The 18,825-nt window shown below is 37.2% G+C and overlaps 1 protein-coding gene across 1 annotated transcript in view; it reads right to left on the bottom strand.

Moving 5' to 3' along the window:
- Positions 1–449: 449 nt before the first annotated feature.
- DLD (dihydrolipoamide dehydrogenase) overlaps positions 450–18,825 on the bottom strand; it is a 28,101-nt gene continuing 9,725 nt past the window's right edge. Inside the window, exons 4-14 of the mRNA XM_061414003.1 lie at positions 18,199–18,267; positions 17,553–17,622; positions 14,784–14,884; positions 14,334–14,477; positions 13,807–13,908; positions 4,231–4,421; positions 3,421–3,591; positions 2,947–3,136; positions 2,377–2,514; positions 1,283–1,372; positions 450–1,197 (exon numbers count right to left, since the gene is read on the bottom strand). Of these exons, the coding sequence (XP_061269987.1) occupies positions 1,132–1,197; positions 1,283–1,372; positions 2,377–2,514; positions 2,947–3,136; positions 3,421–3,591; positions 4,231–4,421; positions 13,807–13,908; positions 14,334–14,477; positions 14,784–14,884; positions 17,553–17,622; positions 18,199–18,267 (1,332 nt within the window). The 3' untranslated portion in view covers positions 450–1,131. The remainder of the gene's footprint in view (positions 1,198–1,282; positions 1,373–2,376; positions 2,515–2,946; positions 3,137–3,420; positions 3,592–4,230; positions 4,422–13,806; positions 13,909–14,333; positions 14,478–14,783; positions 14,885–17,552; positions 17,623–18,198; positions 18,268–18,825) is intronic.

Raw genomic sequence — 18,825 nt, 5'->3', positions numbered from 1 at the left:
CTTTCCTTAATATATGTTCCTTTAAATTGCCATCAAGTGCACTGCAATTTGACAAATAAATGTGAATGACTTATGCAAAAGTCTCTTTAGTATTTAACACTTATTTAAGAAACAGTCATTTTAAATATTTATCAATAAATATTATTCTTTAAAGAAAAAGTCAATTTTACCCAGACAGGATAAACTGGAAATCCACTTAGGAAAAGAAAGACGATTAAAGATTCCCTTAGGTTGCTTCTCCAAAAATAAATGGTAAACATTTAGTAGGTATTGCTAAAACAGATGAAAGGATGATGACCTTTTAAATACCTTAGTATTGTCCTACAATGTGGAAAGAAAAGATACATCCTGGTCTATAAAAGCAATAATAAAGAGTAACAAAAATATACACTAGAGGTAGTCAAAAAAAACTAGGACCATCTTGACATCCACTCAGAATAACCAGTAAATGAATATTTAAGACATATTTATTTCTGTGTCTTCATTTTCCACTGTAATACATTGCTTCTCCATCTGATACTTGATTTTTGTATATACACTGCCTTACTTTGGTTAACTGTATAACTATACTTTAGACCTCAACAGAACCTTAAAAATCTAAACAAAAATTTTACCTCTAACCACCAAGACATTGGGGATTAAAATAACTGAGATCATCATTTTTTATTTACATCAGTTTATACACGTTTCCAACTTCTTCTAATGACTGTTTCCAATGTGAAAACCAAGTTTCAAATAACCTGATCACCTTGGTTCAAACAGAGCTGTTCACATACCATACTCTAGTTGCATCCATGTAAGTAAATCCTGTATCAGAGATAACAGCTACTTAACATAAATTCAGTGACAATGAACCCTTCATAAACAGCATGAAAATATGGGTTGAAGAAAATTTTCCAGGAAGCTACTATAAGTAGCTTTTTTCCTGCAGATATTAATGCAGTGAAACAATATTAAATTTATTTAAAATATAGATAAGAGATTATTCAATTCTGTCCAAACCTATTAAATACCTTCCAAAAGTTTCCTAATTCAGTCCTAGAAATTTTTGCAGCTGTGAGCATTTCCTGTTCAGAAATGTGACCTCTACAAAAGTCCCCAGGAAATTGCAGAAAAATATAATCTTCTAATTTAAAAGTTGATTGATTTGCCAAATGATGCAGCCAAGTTTGCTTCTCTAAAAGCTTCTGATAAGGTCTGAAAGGGAAGAAATTTAGAATTAAAAACCAAGTATTTGTGGGTCAGAAGAAAATGTAGGTAGCCATTAATTGTGTGTTGTTACCGGATGGGCATGACAGACTCGAGCTATGTCTTCACAGGATGCGCCATACTCCAGTGCAAGTGCAGCTTCATTTACCATTTCACCAGCACCCTTTAAAATAATAAATCAAGAAGTAATTCTGTTTCTATGGCAAAACAACTATCATCTCATAGGACAGATTAGAATAGTTCTAAACTGCCTCCAGTTAGAAAAATCCTAACAGAAAAAAGTAGCACAGAAGAGCTTGGGCTCTGAAGAAAAATGGCCTGCATTCCAATCTTACCACTAACTACCTCAATTACTGACTGTGCTTCATTCCATTTTACTCACCTTAAAAATGGGATGAACAACACCTACTGCACAAAGCCCTGAAAACCCAAGTTAATGCATGTATTTAGGAAAAACTTGCAGAGTAAGCACTCAAATGTTCTATTATCATCACTGATACATCAGATACCTAGGGGAGGGCATACTTCAAATGCAGTGGTAGGAAAGGCTTCTCTTAGAAGGTAACATTTGAACCAAGCTAAATAAGCCAGTCATACAAAGATCTGGAGAGACAGGATTCTAAACAAACGGTCTATAAGCACAAAGGTTTTAAAATGGGACAAGTTTTGGCCTATTAAGAAATTGTGAGAAGGTGCTCTCACTTTCTGAGATGGCCCACACTCTGTGGAGTATGTTTCTCTCTAAATAAACCAACTTCTTACCTATCAGAAAAATACAAAGAAAAAAACTGAGAGAAGGCCCATGAGACAGGGAATTAATGAGCAAAGAGAATGATCGGAAAGAGATGATGTCAGAAAGATAGTCAGGACCAAAATTCAGTGGAGCCTTGGGTGTAAGTCTGAAGTGGAAAGGACCACCAGAGAGTTTTAAGCAGGCAAATGGCCTGGTTTGTGTTTTAAAGGGAAAACTTAGTTGCGGCATGGAAAACAGAGGATATGATAGGTAAGACTGTCAGTGCTAGAAACAATCCATAAAGAGGCTATGTTCAAACTTCTGCTAGTAAATAATAACCTCAGAATGTAACCACTAGGTGGTTTTAAATTAATGTACTAAATAGCAATGTTTTCCAGAAATCCTAATGGGATTTCTGGCTTTACAATACTCACTGGTCCTAGAATATGTGCTCCCAATACTCTGTCTGTTGATTTCTGCCCGAGAATCTTCACCATGCCATCTGTGTCAGCGTTTGTCTTAGCTCTGCTGTTAGCAGCAAATGGGAATTTCCCAACTTTGTATTCAATACCCTGTGAGAGACAGAAATTGAGAGCTTACATAAATTCTCAAAAAATTCATTTCCATTTGCTGAAATCATCTACCATTTATAAGAACTAAATCCCAAGAAGGCAGTTCTTCACAAAGCATATAGAAGGAAAGACCAAAAGGTTTATCACAGAAAAATATTTTGGAAACAAACATCAAGTAAATTCAAGTGTCAGCCCACCTGGATATACTTCAAAGTCAAATGTAAGACCTCTAGAATTACTAATTTTTAAATACAGGCAAGCAAATACTCTCTCCTTTATGATACTAATAAAGTAAAAAATTATTCAAACTTACCTATAATGTTCTACATAGTTATTAAAATGCATTAATGCAATAATGACAGGGTTCTTAACCACCATGGTCATTAGGTCAAATCACACGTTAAGAATAAAAGCACCCTCATTCAGAATTACCTCTTCTTTCAACTGCTCTTCTGATTTGCCAACCCAAGCAACTTCAGGGTGTGTGTAAATCACTGATGGTACACAGTTGTAGTCAATGTGTACAGCGCCACCAGCCATCCCTTCCACACAGATAATGCCTTCATCCTCTGCTTTGTGAGCCAGCATTGGACCAGCAACCACATCACCAATTGCATAGATACTGCGACAGAGATCAACAGAGACAGCGAACTTCTGAAATCAGACACTCATCTGCTGTTACGCCAGAGTCAAAAACTATGAGCTTCCAGTTAGTAAATCACCGAAAAATAAATCAGATACAGCTCTTCCAAGTTCAAGTTCTACACTGCATAATCAAAAATTCAATTAATTATTTTTCTTTTACAGGTTATAATTTTACTATTCTACCCCAAAGCCAATGCATTTTTAAGGCATGAAAAGTGTTTATTTAAAATTATTGAAAATGCAGGTAGGTATGCAACTTACTTTGGAATTTTAGTTTGGAATCTGGTATTCACTGGAATTCTACCTCTAGTATCCAGCTCAATTCCAAGCTCTTCTAGTCCCAAATTCTGAGTAAAGGGTCGTCGGCCGATGCAAACCAGCAGTACATCACAAGTGATAACTTCAGCTTTACCACCAGAAGCAGCCTCAATACTAGGTAGTAAGCAGCATATAATTGTAAAACACATCTACATGAATAGCTGACAGATATTGGAAACTTAAGACCAGACATTACTCAAGTATTAATGACACTTCTGACAGTCTATTTTAATCATAAATAAAACATAAACAGGGTCAGGCAATGAAAAATGTACATATCCTCTAGAGGTCTATCATTTGAACCTCACAACAAAAGGCTGTAATTAACATGGTTTAAGAGCACAGATCCAAGCTCAAGTAGTGCTTCTGCCCCCACCAGCTGTGAGACATTAGGCAAGTTACTTCAGTGTTGAATAAGTAGAATACCAGGCACATAGTAAGCAATCTAATCAATAATCTTACTGATTTCCCCATGCATCTGTCTAGAAATAATGATTTTACTGAATGTTGAGAGTTTAAATTGTTCTGAATGTATACTATGAAAAAGTACATAACAAATGAGAACACTGGGTTAGTTTTTCTATCATCAATGCAATCATGAATTTCAGAGGGCTGACTGGATAAGCAATACTGAGCTACACTACACAATAAAGTGGTACTAAGTTATAAAAAATCTGATTCTTAAAGCTAAATGTTTTTCTTAAAGAAACACACAGAAGGATACCATATCAAAAACAAATGTGGCATACTTACGAAACATCAATTTTTCCATCTGATTTCTTAGTAGCACCAGTAACTTTTGTGTTTAATTTAAATTTAAATCCTTGTTTTTGAAGGATACGTTGAAAGTTTTTAGATATTTCCATATCAATTCCAACACCACCAACATGACCCAAAAACTCAACTGCTGTCACATCTGCACCAAGCCTTTGCCAAACTGAGCCCTGCAAACAATAATCATGAAAATAAAGGCTTTGATAGCAAATGTTTAAAAAATCATCTTAAACAGTTTATTGTAAGGTATTTTCCTAGGTTACTATGTTCCTATTAGAAACTCTGAGGTTTAAAATTAACACTGTGACAAACATGTATGCTAATGCTAACTCACTTCAGTCGTGTCCGACTCTGTGTGACCCCATAGACGGCAGCCCACCAGGCTCCCCCGTCCCTGGGATTCTCCAGACAAGAACACTGGAGTGGGTTGCCATTTCCCTCTCCAATGCATGAAAGTGAAAAGTGAAAGTGAAGTCGCTCAGTCGTGTCTGACTCTTAGCGACCCCATGGACTGCAGCCTACCAGGCTCCTCCGTCCATGGGATTTTCCAGGCAAGAGTACTGGAGTGGGGTGCCATTGCCTTCTCCAGACAAACATATATAACTTCATACATTTATTCATTCAGCATTTACTGAACACCTACTATATGCTAGGCACCATTTAGATGGTAGGTATACATCAGTGAACAAAACCCTGCCCTCAGAGACCTTAAATTCTGATAGAGAAGACAAATAAGTTGAATTTATGCAGAGGACAGTAAAGTGTAATGAGAAAAATAAAGGTGAAGTAGAACCAGGACTACTGCAATGAGAAGGACTGCAATTTTAAATATGTGGTCAAGGGGAAGCCCTCGTGGGGAGCGACAACTGCACAAAGACTTGGAGAAGGAATGAAATACACTGGTAACTGCTTCAGAAACAGGCAAGACTGTGAAAAGGAAGGCTGTGAGGGGAAAGAAGTACCTCTTTTTGCTAATTACTGATGCTTGCAAAGTATTAATCTAGCTTCATATTTTATCTTCTCAAGATGAACGTTTACTTTTTTCATTCCAATTATAATTTAAACGAAACGCTGACATTTTATTTTAACAACATTTTAACAATTATAACTTGTGAATACTTATATGTCAAATTGGCAATAGGAAGATAATTTTACAGCATTAAACAAACTATGAAAAGCTATGAATATATCCTTTGCAAGAACTTACATTAAAATCACCTAATAATTTAAAATTCATTGTAAGATTTTAGCAACTGAATAAAGTTCATGTATTTATTTTTTGTATTTCATGAATTTTGGGGGTGAGAGCTGAGTTAACTAGAGGCAATACAGTGACACTAAAAATTCAATAACAAACATACACAAAAAATAACTCGAAATTATGGACCTAAATGTAAAATCCAAGACGGTAAAACTTTTAGAAGAAAACAGGAGAGAATCATTGTGACACTGAATTAGGCAAAGACTTCTTAGCTATAACACCAAAGTACAATCCATAAAAGAAAAAAAGTAAATTAGACTTCATCAAAATTAAAAACTTCTCTTCACAAGACAGTATTATGAACACAAAAAAGAGAAACCACAGGCTAGGAAGAAATGTTTGCAAAACAACTATTTGATGAATGTTTGCAAAACAACTGCTTGATAAAAAAAAATATTTGCAAAACTATTTATAAAGAAATGTTTACAAAAAAACTATTTGATAAAGATTCTATGCAGAACTCTCAAAACTCAGTAACAAAACAAATGGACCCAAGAAAAAAACATACAAAACATTTAAACAAATACTTCAAGGACATAGAGATGGCAAAAAGCACATAAAAATATGCTTAACACTGCAACACTAGAGAAATGCAAATTAAAACCACAATGAGATACTACTGCACACCCACCAGAAAAGCTCAAATCAAAAAAACCAACAATACCAGCTACTGGTGAGCAAATGGAACTGAAACTTACAGTGCTTGGGGAGGGAGTTATAAAATGATGCAGCCCTTTTGGAGAACAGAGTTCCTTGAAAGGTTAAACACAGAATTACTCCTAGGTATATACTCAAGAGAAATGAAAACAGATGTCCAAACAAAAACTTGTACAAAAATGTTCATAGTAGCATTATTCATGTTAGTCCTCAAGTGAAAACAACCCAAATGTTCATAACTAAAGAATGGATACAGCACATTTTTAAAATTCACTGAATGGAAAATTATTTGGCCATCAAGTGAAATAAGGTATACCTAAATGTTGAGAACATTATGCTAACTGAAATAAGCCAGACACAAAATGCCACATATTACACGAATTCCATTTATATGAAATGTTCAGAATAGGCAATAGACATAAGAAGCAGATTAGTGTTTTCCAAGGACTGGGAAAATGGAGAAATATAGAATGACTGGCGGCTCAGATGGTAAAGAATCTGTCTGCAGTAAGGGAGACCCAGGTTCAATCCCTGGGTGGAAAGATTCCCTGGAGAATGGAATGGCAACCCACTCCAGTATACCTGCCTGGAGAATTCCATGGACAGAGAAGCCTGGCAGACTACAGTCCATGGGATCACGGTAAGTCGGAAACGACTAAGCAACTTTCACTTCTTTCTGGAGTGATGAAAATGTTCTGGAATTGAGATACTGATGACAGATGCATAGCTCTGTAAATACACTAAAAATCACTGAACTGTACACTACAATCATTACATGATATGTAAGTTATAGCTCACTACAAAAAAAGGAATCACTCCTCTGAATCTAAATCGGAAGAGTAAGAAACAGTTAAGAGTAGAAATGATAAGCAGCAGCACCATCTTGAGAGAACAGTAAGCAAAGCTAGACAAGTGCCATATTCTTTAGGAAAGCTGATTTCAAAATCCTTAGATAGGAAAACTCCAGTAATATCTACCATTTATTCAGAGCTTATTAAATGCAAGGCACTATGGTGCCTTAAATGTATTAACCGTATTAAATCTCAACAAAATCTTATAAGGTAATTATTCTTATCCTCGTTTTTATAATGGATCAATTAGTTCAGAGAGGGTAATGAATTTAACAAAAACATAAAGTCATTAAGAGACAAAGCTAAGATTCCATTTTAAATCTGTCTGATTTGAAAGCACTACATTAAACTGTAATGGAAGAAAGAAAATGAACTGTAAAAAATAAGTCATATGAATAATCTTTATGAGAAAATAGATACGTATGTCGACACAGTAAGTTCTCCATAAACCTAAATTTTTAAAATGACATGTAAAAATTATTTTAATATAGTAACAGACACCTAAAACATTGTGTCAAGATGTTTAAATGACTTGAAGCTTGCAAAAAATCTAATGCAAAAGTGCAGAGATGGAAGAAACAGAGTCATTGCCTTGGGCTATTATTATGCTGATTAAAAGGAAGTAAAGCTATATGATTCCTTTATGTTTGTTTGTTTTATCCATCAGTGACAACAATTTTCAATGTGGCGTGAACAGAAGAAATAGCATTAAAATAGAAGTGAAGCCCCAAATAAAAACCAATTGTTTTGGATGAATTAATTCCCAAATCAAATAAATTAGATAGACCACAGAGTTTGGGTAACAGACAGTGAACTTTGGGAACTTAATTAACCTAAGAGCACTGTCAAGAGGTGGGAAAGAATAGATTCTAAAAAAGAACATTCCTGGAGATTAGCTCAAGATGGTGGAAAAGGATATGAGTTCACTCCTTACAAAAACACATCTAACTGCTGAACAACCACTGACAGAAAAAACCAAACTCTGGAACCTTCCAAAATGACACCCTACATCCAAAGATAAAAAAGAAGCCACAAAGAACAGTAGGAGAGGCACAACTGCGATAAAATTAAATCACAAACCAGTTGGGTGGGCCACTCACAAATCTGAGAACAATTATACCATGGAAGTTATCCCACAGGATAACTTCTGAGATACTTCTGAGCCCCATGTAAGCCTTTCCAGCCTAAGGGATGGGAATGGGGAGGAGTTCCCAGAGAATCTGGCTTTGAAGGCCAGTGGGGTTTGATTACGTTACCAGAGTGGAAGGGTGGGCAAGAGGGATAGTTATGAAGTTTGGGACTGATATATACACACTACTGTATTTATAATGGATAGCCAGTGAATAAGTCAGAAAGAGAAAGACAAATACTGTATATGAATGCATACATATGGAATTTAGAAAGACAGTGCCGATGATCCTAAATGCAGGGCAGCATAGGAGGCACAGATATAAAGAACAGACTTTTTGAACTCAGTGAGAGGTGTCAGTCAGTCAGTTCAGTCGCTCAGTCATATCTGACTCTTTGCGACCCCATGAACTGCAGCACGCCAGGCCTCCCTGTCCATCACCAACTCCCGGAGTTCACCCAGACTCACGTCCATCGAGTCAGTGATGCCATCCAGCCATCTCATCCGCTGTCGTCCCCTTCTCCTCCTACCCTCAATCCCTCCCAGCATCAGGGTCTTTTCAAATGAGTCAGCTCTTCGCATCAGGTGGCCAAAGTACTGGAGTTTCAGCTTCAACGTCAGTCCCTCCAATGAACACCCAGGGCTGGTGTCCTTTAGGATGGATTCATTGGATCTCCTTACAGTCCAAGGTACTCTCAAGAGTCTTCTCCAACACCACAGTTCAAAAGCATCAATTCTTCAGCACTCAGCTTTCTTTATAGTCCAACTCTCACATCCATACATGACTATTGGAAAAACCACAGCCTTGACTAGATGGACCTTTGCTGGCAAAATAATGTTTCTGCTTTTTAACATGCTGTCCAGGTTGGTCATAACTTTCTTTCCAAGGAGCAAGCGTCTTTTCATTTCATGGTTGCAATCAACATCTGCAGTGATTTGGAGCCCCCCAAAAATAAAATCTGTCACTGTTTCCATCTGCCATGAAGTGATGGGACCGGATGCCATGATCTTCGTTTTCTGAATGTTGAGCTTTAAGCCAACTTTTTTACTCTCCTCTTTCACTTTCATCAAGAGGCTCTTTAGTTCCTCTTCACTTTCTGCCATAAGGGTGGTGTCATCTGCACATCTGAGGTTATTGATATTTCTCCCAGAAATCTTGATTCCAGCTTGTGCTTCTTCCAGCCCAGCGTTTCTCATGATGCACTCTGCATATAAGTTAAATAAGCAGGGTGACAATATACAGCCTTGATGGACTCCTTTTCCTATTTGGAACCAGTCTGTTGTTCCATGTCCAGTTCTAACTGTTGCTTCCTGACCTGCATACAGGTTTCTCAAGAGGCAGGTGAGGGTGGGATAATCTGAGAGAATAGCACTGAAATATGTACATTACCATATGTGAAATAGATGACCAGTGCAAGTCCGATCCATGAAGCAGGGCACCAAAAGCCAGTGCTCTGGGACAACCCAGAGGGATAGGGCAGGGCAGGGCGGGGCAGAAGGGGGTGCTGGACCAGCACACATACACACCTGTGGCCAATTCATGTTGATGTATGGCAAAAACCATCACAATATTGTAAAGTAATTATCCTCCAATGAAAATAAATTAACTAATTTAAAAAAATGTTTTTAAAGAAAACAAAATAGATAGCCAACAAGGATGGTCTATATAGCACAGGGAACTCTGCTCAATATTATATAACAACCTAAATGGGAAAAGAACTTGAAAAAGAAAAGATACATGTATATGCAATAACTGAATCAGTTTGTTGTACACCTGAAAATAACACTGTTAATCAACTATACCCCAATATAAAAACATTTTTAAACAAAAATAAAAACTGAAAAAGAATAGATTCTGAAATGTGGAACAGAAGTCAATCCCTGTTAAATACTAGAAAGTAGAGATTTATAAATAGCCAGTTTGACAACCATTAGACACTACCATAAGTGTTTCAAACAGGTCATGTAAGCTACCCAAATTTTATTTCTGAAAGTTCTTCTGGGCTGGTTAATGCAGTATATTTTGGTATCAGAAAGGTAACCAGTTATGTTCATAACTGGTAAAAGGCTGCAGTATCAGGGCCTCCCTGGCAGTCATCCAAGATTCTTGCTCTTCCATGCAAGGGGGAGTAAGTCTGATCCCTGATCAGGTATCTTAAGATCCACATGCTGTGTGGTATGGCAAAAAAAAAAATTTAATTTAAAAGCCTTTTAAAACCAAAAAAAAAGACTGTAGTATCAGATGGCTTTTAATACTTTGCATTGACAACCTGAGTAACACTAGAGAATGCTTGATTAACCAATTGCAGATAAGATCAGATGATGGACCACACGCCTTAGTTAACATACTTCCCCAACTTATGAACAAGACAAAGCAAGAAATAACAGTTAAATGTAAAAGTGACAGAATCAAGACAAAGAACTAGGCTGGAAATACTGGGTGCAAGTGAACAATACTAAATTAAAAGCAAGCATAAGGTTCAAAGTCCTTTATTTAGGTTTTAAAAAAAAATCAGAATTGCTCAAGCAAAAGATGTGAGGTTTTCATCTGACCACAATCTCAATATGTGCTAAAAACAAATGAACAAATATCAAAAAACTGATCTTCAAGGGTTACACAAAGAAGCATATTATGCATATCAGAAGACTAAAAAACATTCTCACCAAAACCCAGACTATTTTGCTTAGTTTGGAACATCATTTAAAAATGACAAACTGGACTGGATCAAAAGGATGACAATGAAATAATGGATCTGTTATCTAAAAAACCTAAGTAAGAGTCATTAACAAAAGCAATGGAGATTTAAATATGACTAAAACTCAGTCTCTGCCTTTCAGGAGCTTATGATCCTATAAAAAAGAAAGACATAAACAAATAAATGCAATATATACTATTATCAGTAGATGATGAAAACATGTAGACACATTACACTAGACTCAAAGAAGGAAGGACCTGAGTTTTCTTAAACAGAAAGTGAAGTGAAGTCGCTCAGTCATGTCTGACTCTTTGCGACCACGTGGACGGCGGCACTGTCCATGGGATTTTCCAGGCAAGAATACTGGAGTGGGCTGCCATTTCCCTCTCCAGGAGATCTTCCCAACCCAGGGATCGAACCCGGGTCTCCTGCATTGCAGACAGACGCTTTATCGTCTGAGCCACCAGGGAAGCCCCCAGAAGTCTCCACTAAAAAGGTAACTTCCAAGCTGACATTTGAAAAATATTTATTATACCAACAAAAGTTTATTAAGCAACAATAACAAAAGCTAATATATGAGTACATATTATATATCAGCCACTATGCTAGATACTAAAGACACACAGTAAATGAAATAGCCGGCACCTCTAGCCTCATGGAGCTTATGATTTAATGAAAGAGAGACAAGTGAACAAATAGTATCAAGAAGGTAAGATAAATGCTAGAACAAGGACAGGGTGCAATGGAACACTCGGCAAGAGTACCTAAGGACATCCATGGTAGGCGGGGAAGGGCTCATAAAGCACAGAAACTCACAGAGGGATGAAATGTTCCAAACAGGAGGAAGGCCTGACTAAAGATAAAATACAAAATGCAGCTTGTTCAGGAACTGCTATTTCAATATATCCTGAACATAGTTTGAGAGGGAGAGGGCTTAGAAATGAAGCTGGAGACTTGAGCCAGTACAAACAATATTTAAGAGTTTGTACTTATCCTAACAGAGGATATATTCATGAGTTACCTAACAGGTAGTATCACATTAGAACCCACAGAGAGGTCACTTACAGTTCCCAAACGTCTTATTTAGGCCTCCAGACAGATGGCAGTACCACTCACTGAGGTGGGAAATGTTAGAAAATAAACAGGTTTTGCTCTGTATTTTGGTAAGTGAAGGAGGGAAAGACAGGTTAAGTTACACATTCACTGAGTGCCTGTGAGACCTACAAATAAAGATACTGTAAGCATTCACATACAAAAGCTCAGAGGTAAGGAGAAAGGATTAACTGCACATATATTTATGAGTCTTCAGGTAACTGGTTAAGAGTGAACAGAATATTCTCTGAAAAGACAAAAAGAATCTAGGAGAGAACCTTGAGACAGAATCTAGAGTAATAGTAACAATTAAAGTGAAGGCTGAGAACAGGAACAAAGAAAAGTCAGCCCAAAGGGTAGATGGAAAATCCAGAGTGCTATTTGCAGAGAGGGCAAGGGAAAAGTTTCAAAGGCAAGAAAATCAACAATGCTGTTTGCTACCAAAAAAGCAGTGAAGAAAACAGTCTACTGGATTGAGCAGTGAAGCCATACACGCCCCATCAAGAGCACTCTGACGGCAAGAGAAGCCATGGGTGAAGATGTAAGTGAGAGCTGATGAAACAGTGTGGGCATCTCTTCCAAGGAGTCTGGCTGTGGAGAGAAGGTGAGAGGGGAATCAGGAACTTAAGGAGGACACAGGATCAAAAAAGGCTTATGTTTGTGTACGAAGTCCATGTCTTTAAGTACAAAGGCATCTTAGCATGTGTGAATGCACATAGGTACCCTCAGAGAAGCAGGTTTAAATGTAAATGAGAAGGAAGCAAAAATAGGAGAGGCTAAAGACTAAAAAAAATACAAAAATAAAAATCACAAAACAAAGTCGCCAAGAAAGCAGGAGACAGTGCACCCCCAAGCACAGGTGAAAGGCTGAGTCTCAGGGAAGAAAGCACGCACACAGACACAGCAGACAAGGCAAGAGAACAGTGTAACGCCGGGCAAAAATACTTCCAAATCCAGCCATCGGGTTGAGGGTGTATGTCTTTCTCCTGGTGTAGTCAATATCCTGGGTATAACATAAAAAAAGGAAGCTGAATCCAACCAGGACCAGAGTTTTGCCAAGCAGATATGACAGAACAGTGCGGCAAGGGACTCAAGAACACCTGTAAGGAAGTCGTTAGTGACGCACTATGGAATCTAAGCTGCTTGGAAAGCAGTCAAGACGGGATAAGGGCACAGAGCAAAGACACAGAGGAACCTAGGGACTAGAAAACATGATAAACTCAGCTATTCTTCAGCTAGATAGGCTCTCTGAGGAAGAGGAAAGGAGTTTATGGTCAGAGAATAAAATGTCTGGATTTGTGATTTTAGAAGGAGAGGTAAAACAGCCCTGGGAAAAGACTCCTAAAACAGAGGGAAGAGGTCACTGGACAGAAATAAAAGTTGCCAGATAGACAAGAATGGAGAACAAGATAAGCAAAAGGTATGAGACAGCACATTATTCAGAGAACGTCAAGTAATTTGCCATTTCTAAAACTTGAGTTAGAGGGATCAAAATGAGGACAGAGATGCAAGAAAGAACCACATCATATAAGTCATGTCTTTATCTGAAATGCAATTCACTCAGAATGAGAGCTGTCTGCTGAAGGGCTGGAAGATTTAAATATCTGAAGGGCTGGTAGATCTTTAAAAATCAGTCCAATTCTAGGGAATACAAAAGCTGGAAGATACAGGGAAGCAGATTTCGAAACAAAACAGAATGTTCTAATGAGTAATGATTACTTAAACAGATTATCTTGAAAACTATTACTAGATAGTATTTAAACAAAACTCAACACTAATCTGCCTGTGATGTTAAACAAACAATCAGAGGAACTCTAAGTCCTTTCCAACTCCACGGAAGTAATAAGGGACAGAAAAAACATCACTCACCAATTCTACACCTATTACTCCTGCACCAATGACAACCAATTTTTCTGGAACTTTTTTTAAAGACAAAGCACCTGTAGATGACACTATTGTATCTTCATCAATCTGTTAATAAAAAAAAAGAAATAGACAATCAAAATTACTTGAAAAAACCTGACTTATAATCTGTGATCTTATTCAGTATAATCACTAAAAATATTAAGTCATTTATTTGCTTTGAGCTATTTATGACTTTTATCCATGGACTTAATTTTATCAAAACCCATTAGAAATGGCTCACTTAAAAGTTTATCATGTAGCATCTCAAAATAGAATGGTCAACGTTAACCTCATATTGAATTCAAATATATCATAATATAAAGTGTTCCATTTCTGGTCAAGATCACTGCAGAATAAAGACAGGCAAATTCCCAAAGCTGAATGACTGTCAACATATAGTACTTCAGTCAGGTGTCTCTCATTCGAAGTTCATAAAGAATATAAAATATATTTAAGCAGAGAAGTTGTGCAGTTGTAAAACATGTAAATACCGTAATTCCAGGAAAAGGAGTGACTTCTGAACCTGTGGCTATGAGAATGTTCTTTGTATCAATAACTTGAGTGCTGCCATCGGCTTTCGTGGCGGTGACCTGATTTTTCCCAGTTATCTTTCCATATCCATTTACATGAACAACCTTTATAAAATAATATTTAAAAATTCACAAAGTTTAAAAATAATTTTTTGGGTAAACAAACGTGATTTGTAAGAAAAAACTATTAAGTAAGTTATCCAATACAAAACACCTCCTTACTTGGTAACACTACAAATGGCGCAGCAAAAATTTTGTTACATGCATCAGGGAAATCTATTTTAGGCTAACATACTGTTTTAAATTAAATATCCTCCTGCAGCCAATTTCTAACAGCATCACTGTCAGCATAAAGCAATGTTTATCATGTATATAAAATAATGCAAAAATCTGAACATAAGACACACTAACCTTATTCTGTTTGAATAAGTGGGCAATTCCACCTGTTAAAGCTTTTACTGCATTACTCTTCTGCTCCATCATCTTCTCCAAATTCAAACGAACTTCAGACACTGTAATTTGTTAAATAAATCTTTAGTCCATAGCTAAATTCCTGAAGCAATGTGATATTTTTCACTAATCAAGGTCTGAAAAATTGCAGCCCAATGCATACAGAACTGCATAAAAGGCTGTATTAAAATGTTTTAATCTAATAACTGATACAATAATCATAGCTGACGAAAGGCCAACAGCATCCTATGACAATAACAGAACACATCACACAATGTAAAAAGTCCACCTTCAGCAAAAATTAAGTCCAAAATAAACCATTACACCCCACTCTGACAATACAGTCTTTAAACACCTTATGACAATTATAAGTCTGAAAGAGATTTAAGTAAAAATGACAAAGTAAAACATCACTGGAAATTTTAAACAAAAGACAATGCTAAATTTCATGAAACAAAAGCTAGTAAAAAATCACATCTGAAAACTTCAAATATAGTTTAATATAAAAGAGTTTAATCAACTAGATTTTACTTACTCATTTAATTCACAAGAAAACTCTGAAGCAACAATATAATAAAGAAACTCAAATTCCAAAAGAACTTCAGAAGCAAGAAGGGTATGTCAGAAATTAGCTCAGGCAACCAATACATATATTAGAGATGAGGAAACAAAGGCCCTAAGAGATGTGATCTACTTAAGGTCACAGTGCTAGAACAAGAAGCTTTGCCTACAATGCACATCTCTGGTTAACCCTGTCTCTTCTTCCCTTAGTAGGTACAGAAAGTCAACTTTGATTCTACTTTTCATCTAGTTTAAAATATTTGCTTTAATGTATGTACATCACTCCTATACCTATCTGCCTACACTACAGCCCAAGCTTTCAGAAACCTACTACTATAAAGACATAAAAATCAAATTAGCCTCCCCCAGCACAAGATGTGTTTTGACCTTTCCTAGGACTATTCTCCTGGATGTATCTGTAAACAACAATAATTGGAGAAAAAGGACAAAATGAAAACAGTCCAAAAAGAATGACAGGAGATAGGACATACCAAATTAAAACATTATGAAATGTCCATTTCCACTATGCCACCTCCTTCCCCCTCTCCTTGCATCTCTTTTCACTACCAACGACTTAAGTAGACCTTCCTTCCTTCACCACTATTTGCCCATTGCTGCGGGGAGCCGGTGAGGCATTCCACTCATGACAAAGGTCATGAGGAAGGAGGCTCGGCATACGCAAAGGTGGGATCGAGCCTCAGGAGTCCCCCGGATATTCTCGAGCATTTTCCCCCAAAAAACCAGAGTCTGCCTACTTTATTGCTTTGTGCTCTCACCTCTGACTTTACTGGGGGCTGTCCCCTACCACCATCTCTCTCTCTCTGTCAAAGAGTTAACTTACAGCTCCAATTAATAAAGTTCCTGGGCAATTAGGAGTGTTTAAATCCAAACCCCTCAGATGGCTCTCTAACTCGCCTGACAAGTTTACCCGGACTCCTGCAGCTATGCATACGATTGTTTACAGTCTCCTAGCCTCCAGAGGCACTGGAAGCTTAAGATATTCAAATAGCTTAGAGCCTCTCAGAGAGTTAAAAACTGTCAGAATAAACTAGTAAAGGATTTCATTGATGAGTCAATGCTTGTTGCCAAGTTTTCACATCCCCTGAATTGTATCCTTGAATGTGTATTAATTAATAGTTTGTATATAGTAAAAAATAAGTAGTGGCCTTGGTGTTAGTAACTTTAGACCCTTAAGGTAATAAATTCTTTCTTTGTTGTAAACCCATTACACATCCGCCCTATAGGAATGCAATTTTATCTTTGGAAGATGGTGCCAAACCTTAAAATAATTACTCTTAGAGAAAACAAGTCTTTGTTGATAAGTCCTTGTCAAGAGTCATAAAATGTTAGTAGGCCTTCTGGCCAGAAGATGATGTAAATCACCTAAACCATTTGTATACGATAAATTTGCAGGAAAGAAACCTTGGTTTTTGATAAGAACCAAAGACTGCTGACTTTGCATCCCCTATTATCCTCTATGTGTAACTTAGGGTATAAAAGCCCCTGTTAAAAATAAAGCTACGGGCCTTGTTCACCAGCGCTTGGTCTCCCCATGTCGTTCTTCCCTTTAACTTCCAGCTGAGTCTCCATCTGGAGCGCGGAACCCACCACGCTTACTAATTATGCCTGGGCTTCTAAGACCCATTCGAGAAGGTGTCTAGGGTGAGGCACCTTCCGCTATTCGAGAGGGCGCCTGTGGCCTACGTAAGTGGTGCAAACTTCTTGTCTTGAAGTTTTATTGGTCTCCCGCGTAAACCAAGCTACTCAGCTTCTTTTCTCCACTGAATTTTCCTACTGAGCTATCCTCATTCTATTGTTCTCTATATCTCTAATTAGCATATAAATAGTCGCCTAGGCCGTCTCTCCTTCGAATACCCTGGATCAGCTGGGGCTGGTCCCCGGCACATTGCACTAAGGAATCCAGCGCCCCCCTAGTGATCTCTTAGTGATCTCTAAGTTTTAAGGAAACAAAAACTGAGTCTTCATACACACACACTCTGTCTCACACACACACAGGTTAGCAAAGGAACAGAAGATGTCATAGTAAAAACATCGTTAAGATCTGTCTTACTCTTCCCTCACTAACCATATATTACACTGTCATCAGACACAAGTCCTTAACCAGAAGAGCCAAGTGACGATATTGCTAAATGTGAAAGATATACATACTTTCAATTCCTCTAGATGCAAAATCTTTTCCATGGGCCAAATGGTAAAAGTGAGAGTTATTCAATAAAGCCTAAAGGAAAAAAAAGACTAAATTATCAAATTTCACAAACTATATACATGCAAAAACCACTTACAAAATGACAGTCTCTACATGAAATAGCATATAGGACTACACCAATTCAGTTTCTGTTCTTACATATTTAATGTAAGAAAAACAGTAACAACTTAAACGTTCAGCAAACAAGAATGAAAAAACTACCTTACTTTCTTTAAAAGCAAAGGATTAGGTATACAACTTCAGAATGTCAGGTTAAAAAGGAAGTTATTTTTCATACATAAAGGGCTTAAAAGAAGAATTTACTGCCTATTAATTGTTTCGCTGGAGAGGAAAGCCAAAAAAATGGAATCTGATCCTGTCATCAGAGCCTAGCTCAAAGGCTAGGCATTCTGAGACAAGGAAGTTATTTCAGGAATGTATGGCAGACTGACAACAGTAACCTAAATTTTAACAAAGAAAAAAATGTGTTTTTATCATCTCTGGGTTATTTTTTAATAACTGTATTAGTTTAACATTCTAATCTCAATATATCCTTCCAGTTGGTGGCTAATGAAAAAAATTTCTACCCTGTACAAAACATATGCTCACCTTAGAAGGAATACAACCAACATTCAAGCATGTTCCACCGAGTGTTTCATTTTTCTCAACACAGACTGTCTATAAGCAAAGAAAACATTATTTATTGCACATAACCTGCAATGTTTCAGTTCACTAAAATTCCAAATGTATGTCTTAATTCTTCTATAAAACATGCTACTGAAAGTGTTTGTGAGAATGAAATATATAGACTCTTTTAAAATTTATTATCTGCATAATACTGCCCAAAAGTGAATCATTCTGAAAGATATTTGTTTAAAAACCAAATCATGTTTTTATTTAGCTCTACTACTCTATCTTCCAAAGTGTGTGTGTGTGCAGGCCAAGTCGCTTCGGTAATATCCAACTCTGTGGGACCCTACAGACTGTAGCCTGTCAGGCTCCTCTGTCCATGGGATTCTCCAGGCAAGAATAGTGGAGCAGCTGCCATGCCTTCCTCCAGGGGATCCTCCCAACCCAGGGATCGAACTTGCATCTCTTAAGTCTTCTGCACTGGCACACAGGTTCTTTACCACTAGCGCCACCTGGAATTCCCAAAGTGTGACTAGAAGCCAAAACAAAAACAAAAAATATGGAGTGGGAGGTGGTGCGCGGCAGGGAGGGGACAGTGACTTCACT

This window comes from Bos javanicus, chromosome 4 (assembly GCF_032452875.1).
Source record: "Bos javanicus breed banteng chromosome 4, ARS-OSU_banteng_1.0, whole genome shotgun sequence".
Taxonomy (NCBI): Eukaryota; Metazoa; Chordata; class Mammalia; order Artiodactyla; family Bovidae; genus Bos; species Bos javanicus.
Note: the sequence above shows the minus strand (reverse complement) of the source record. Positions and strands in the feature narration are given on the sequence as shown.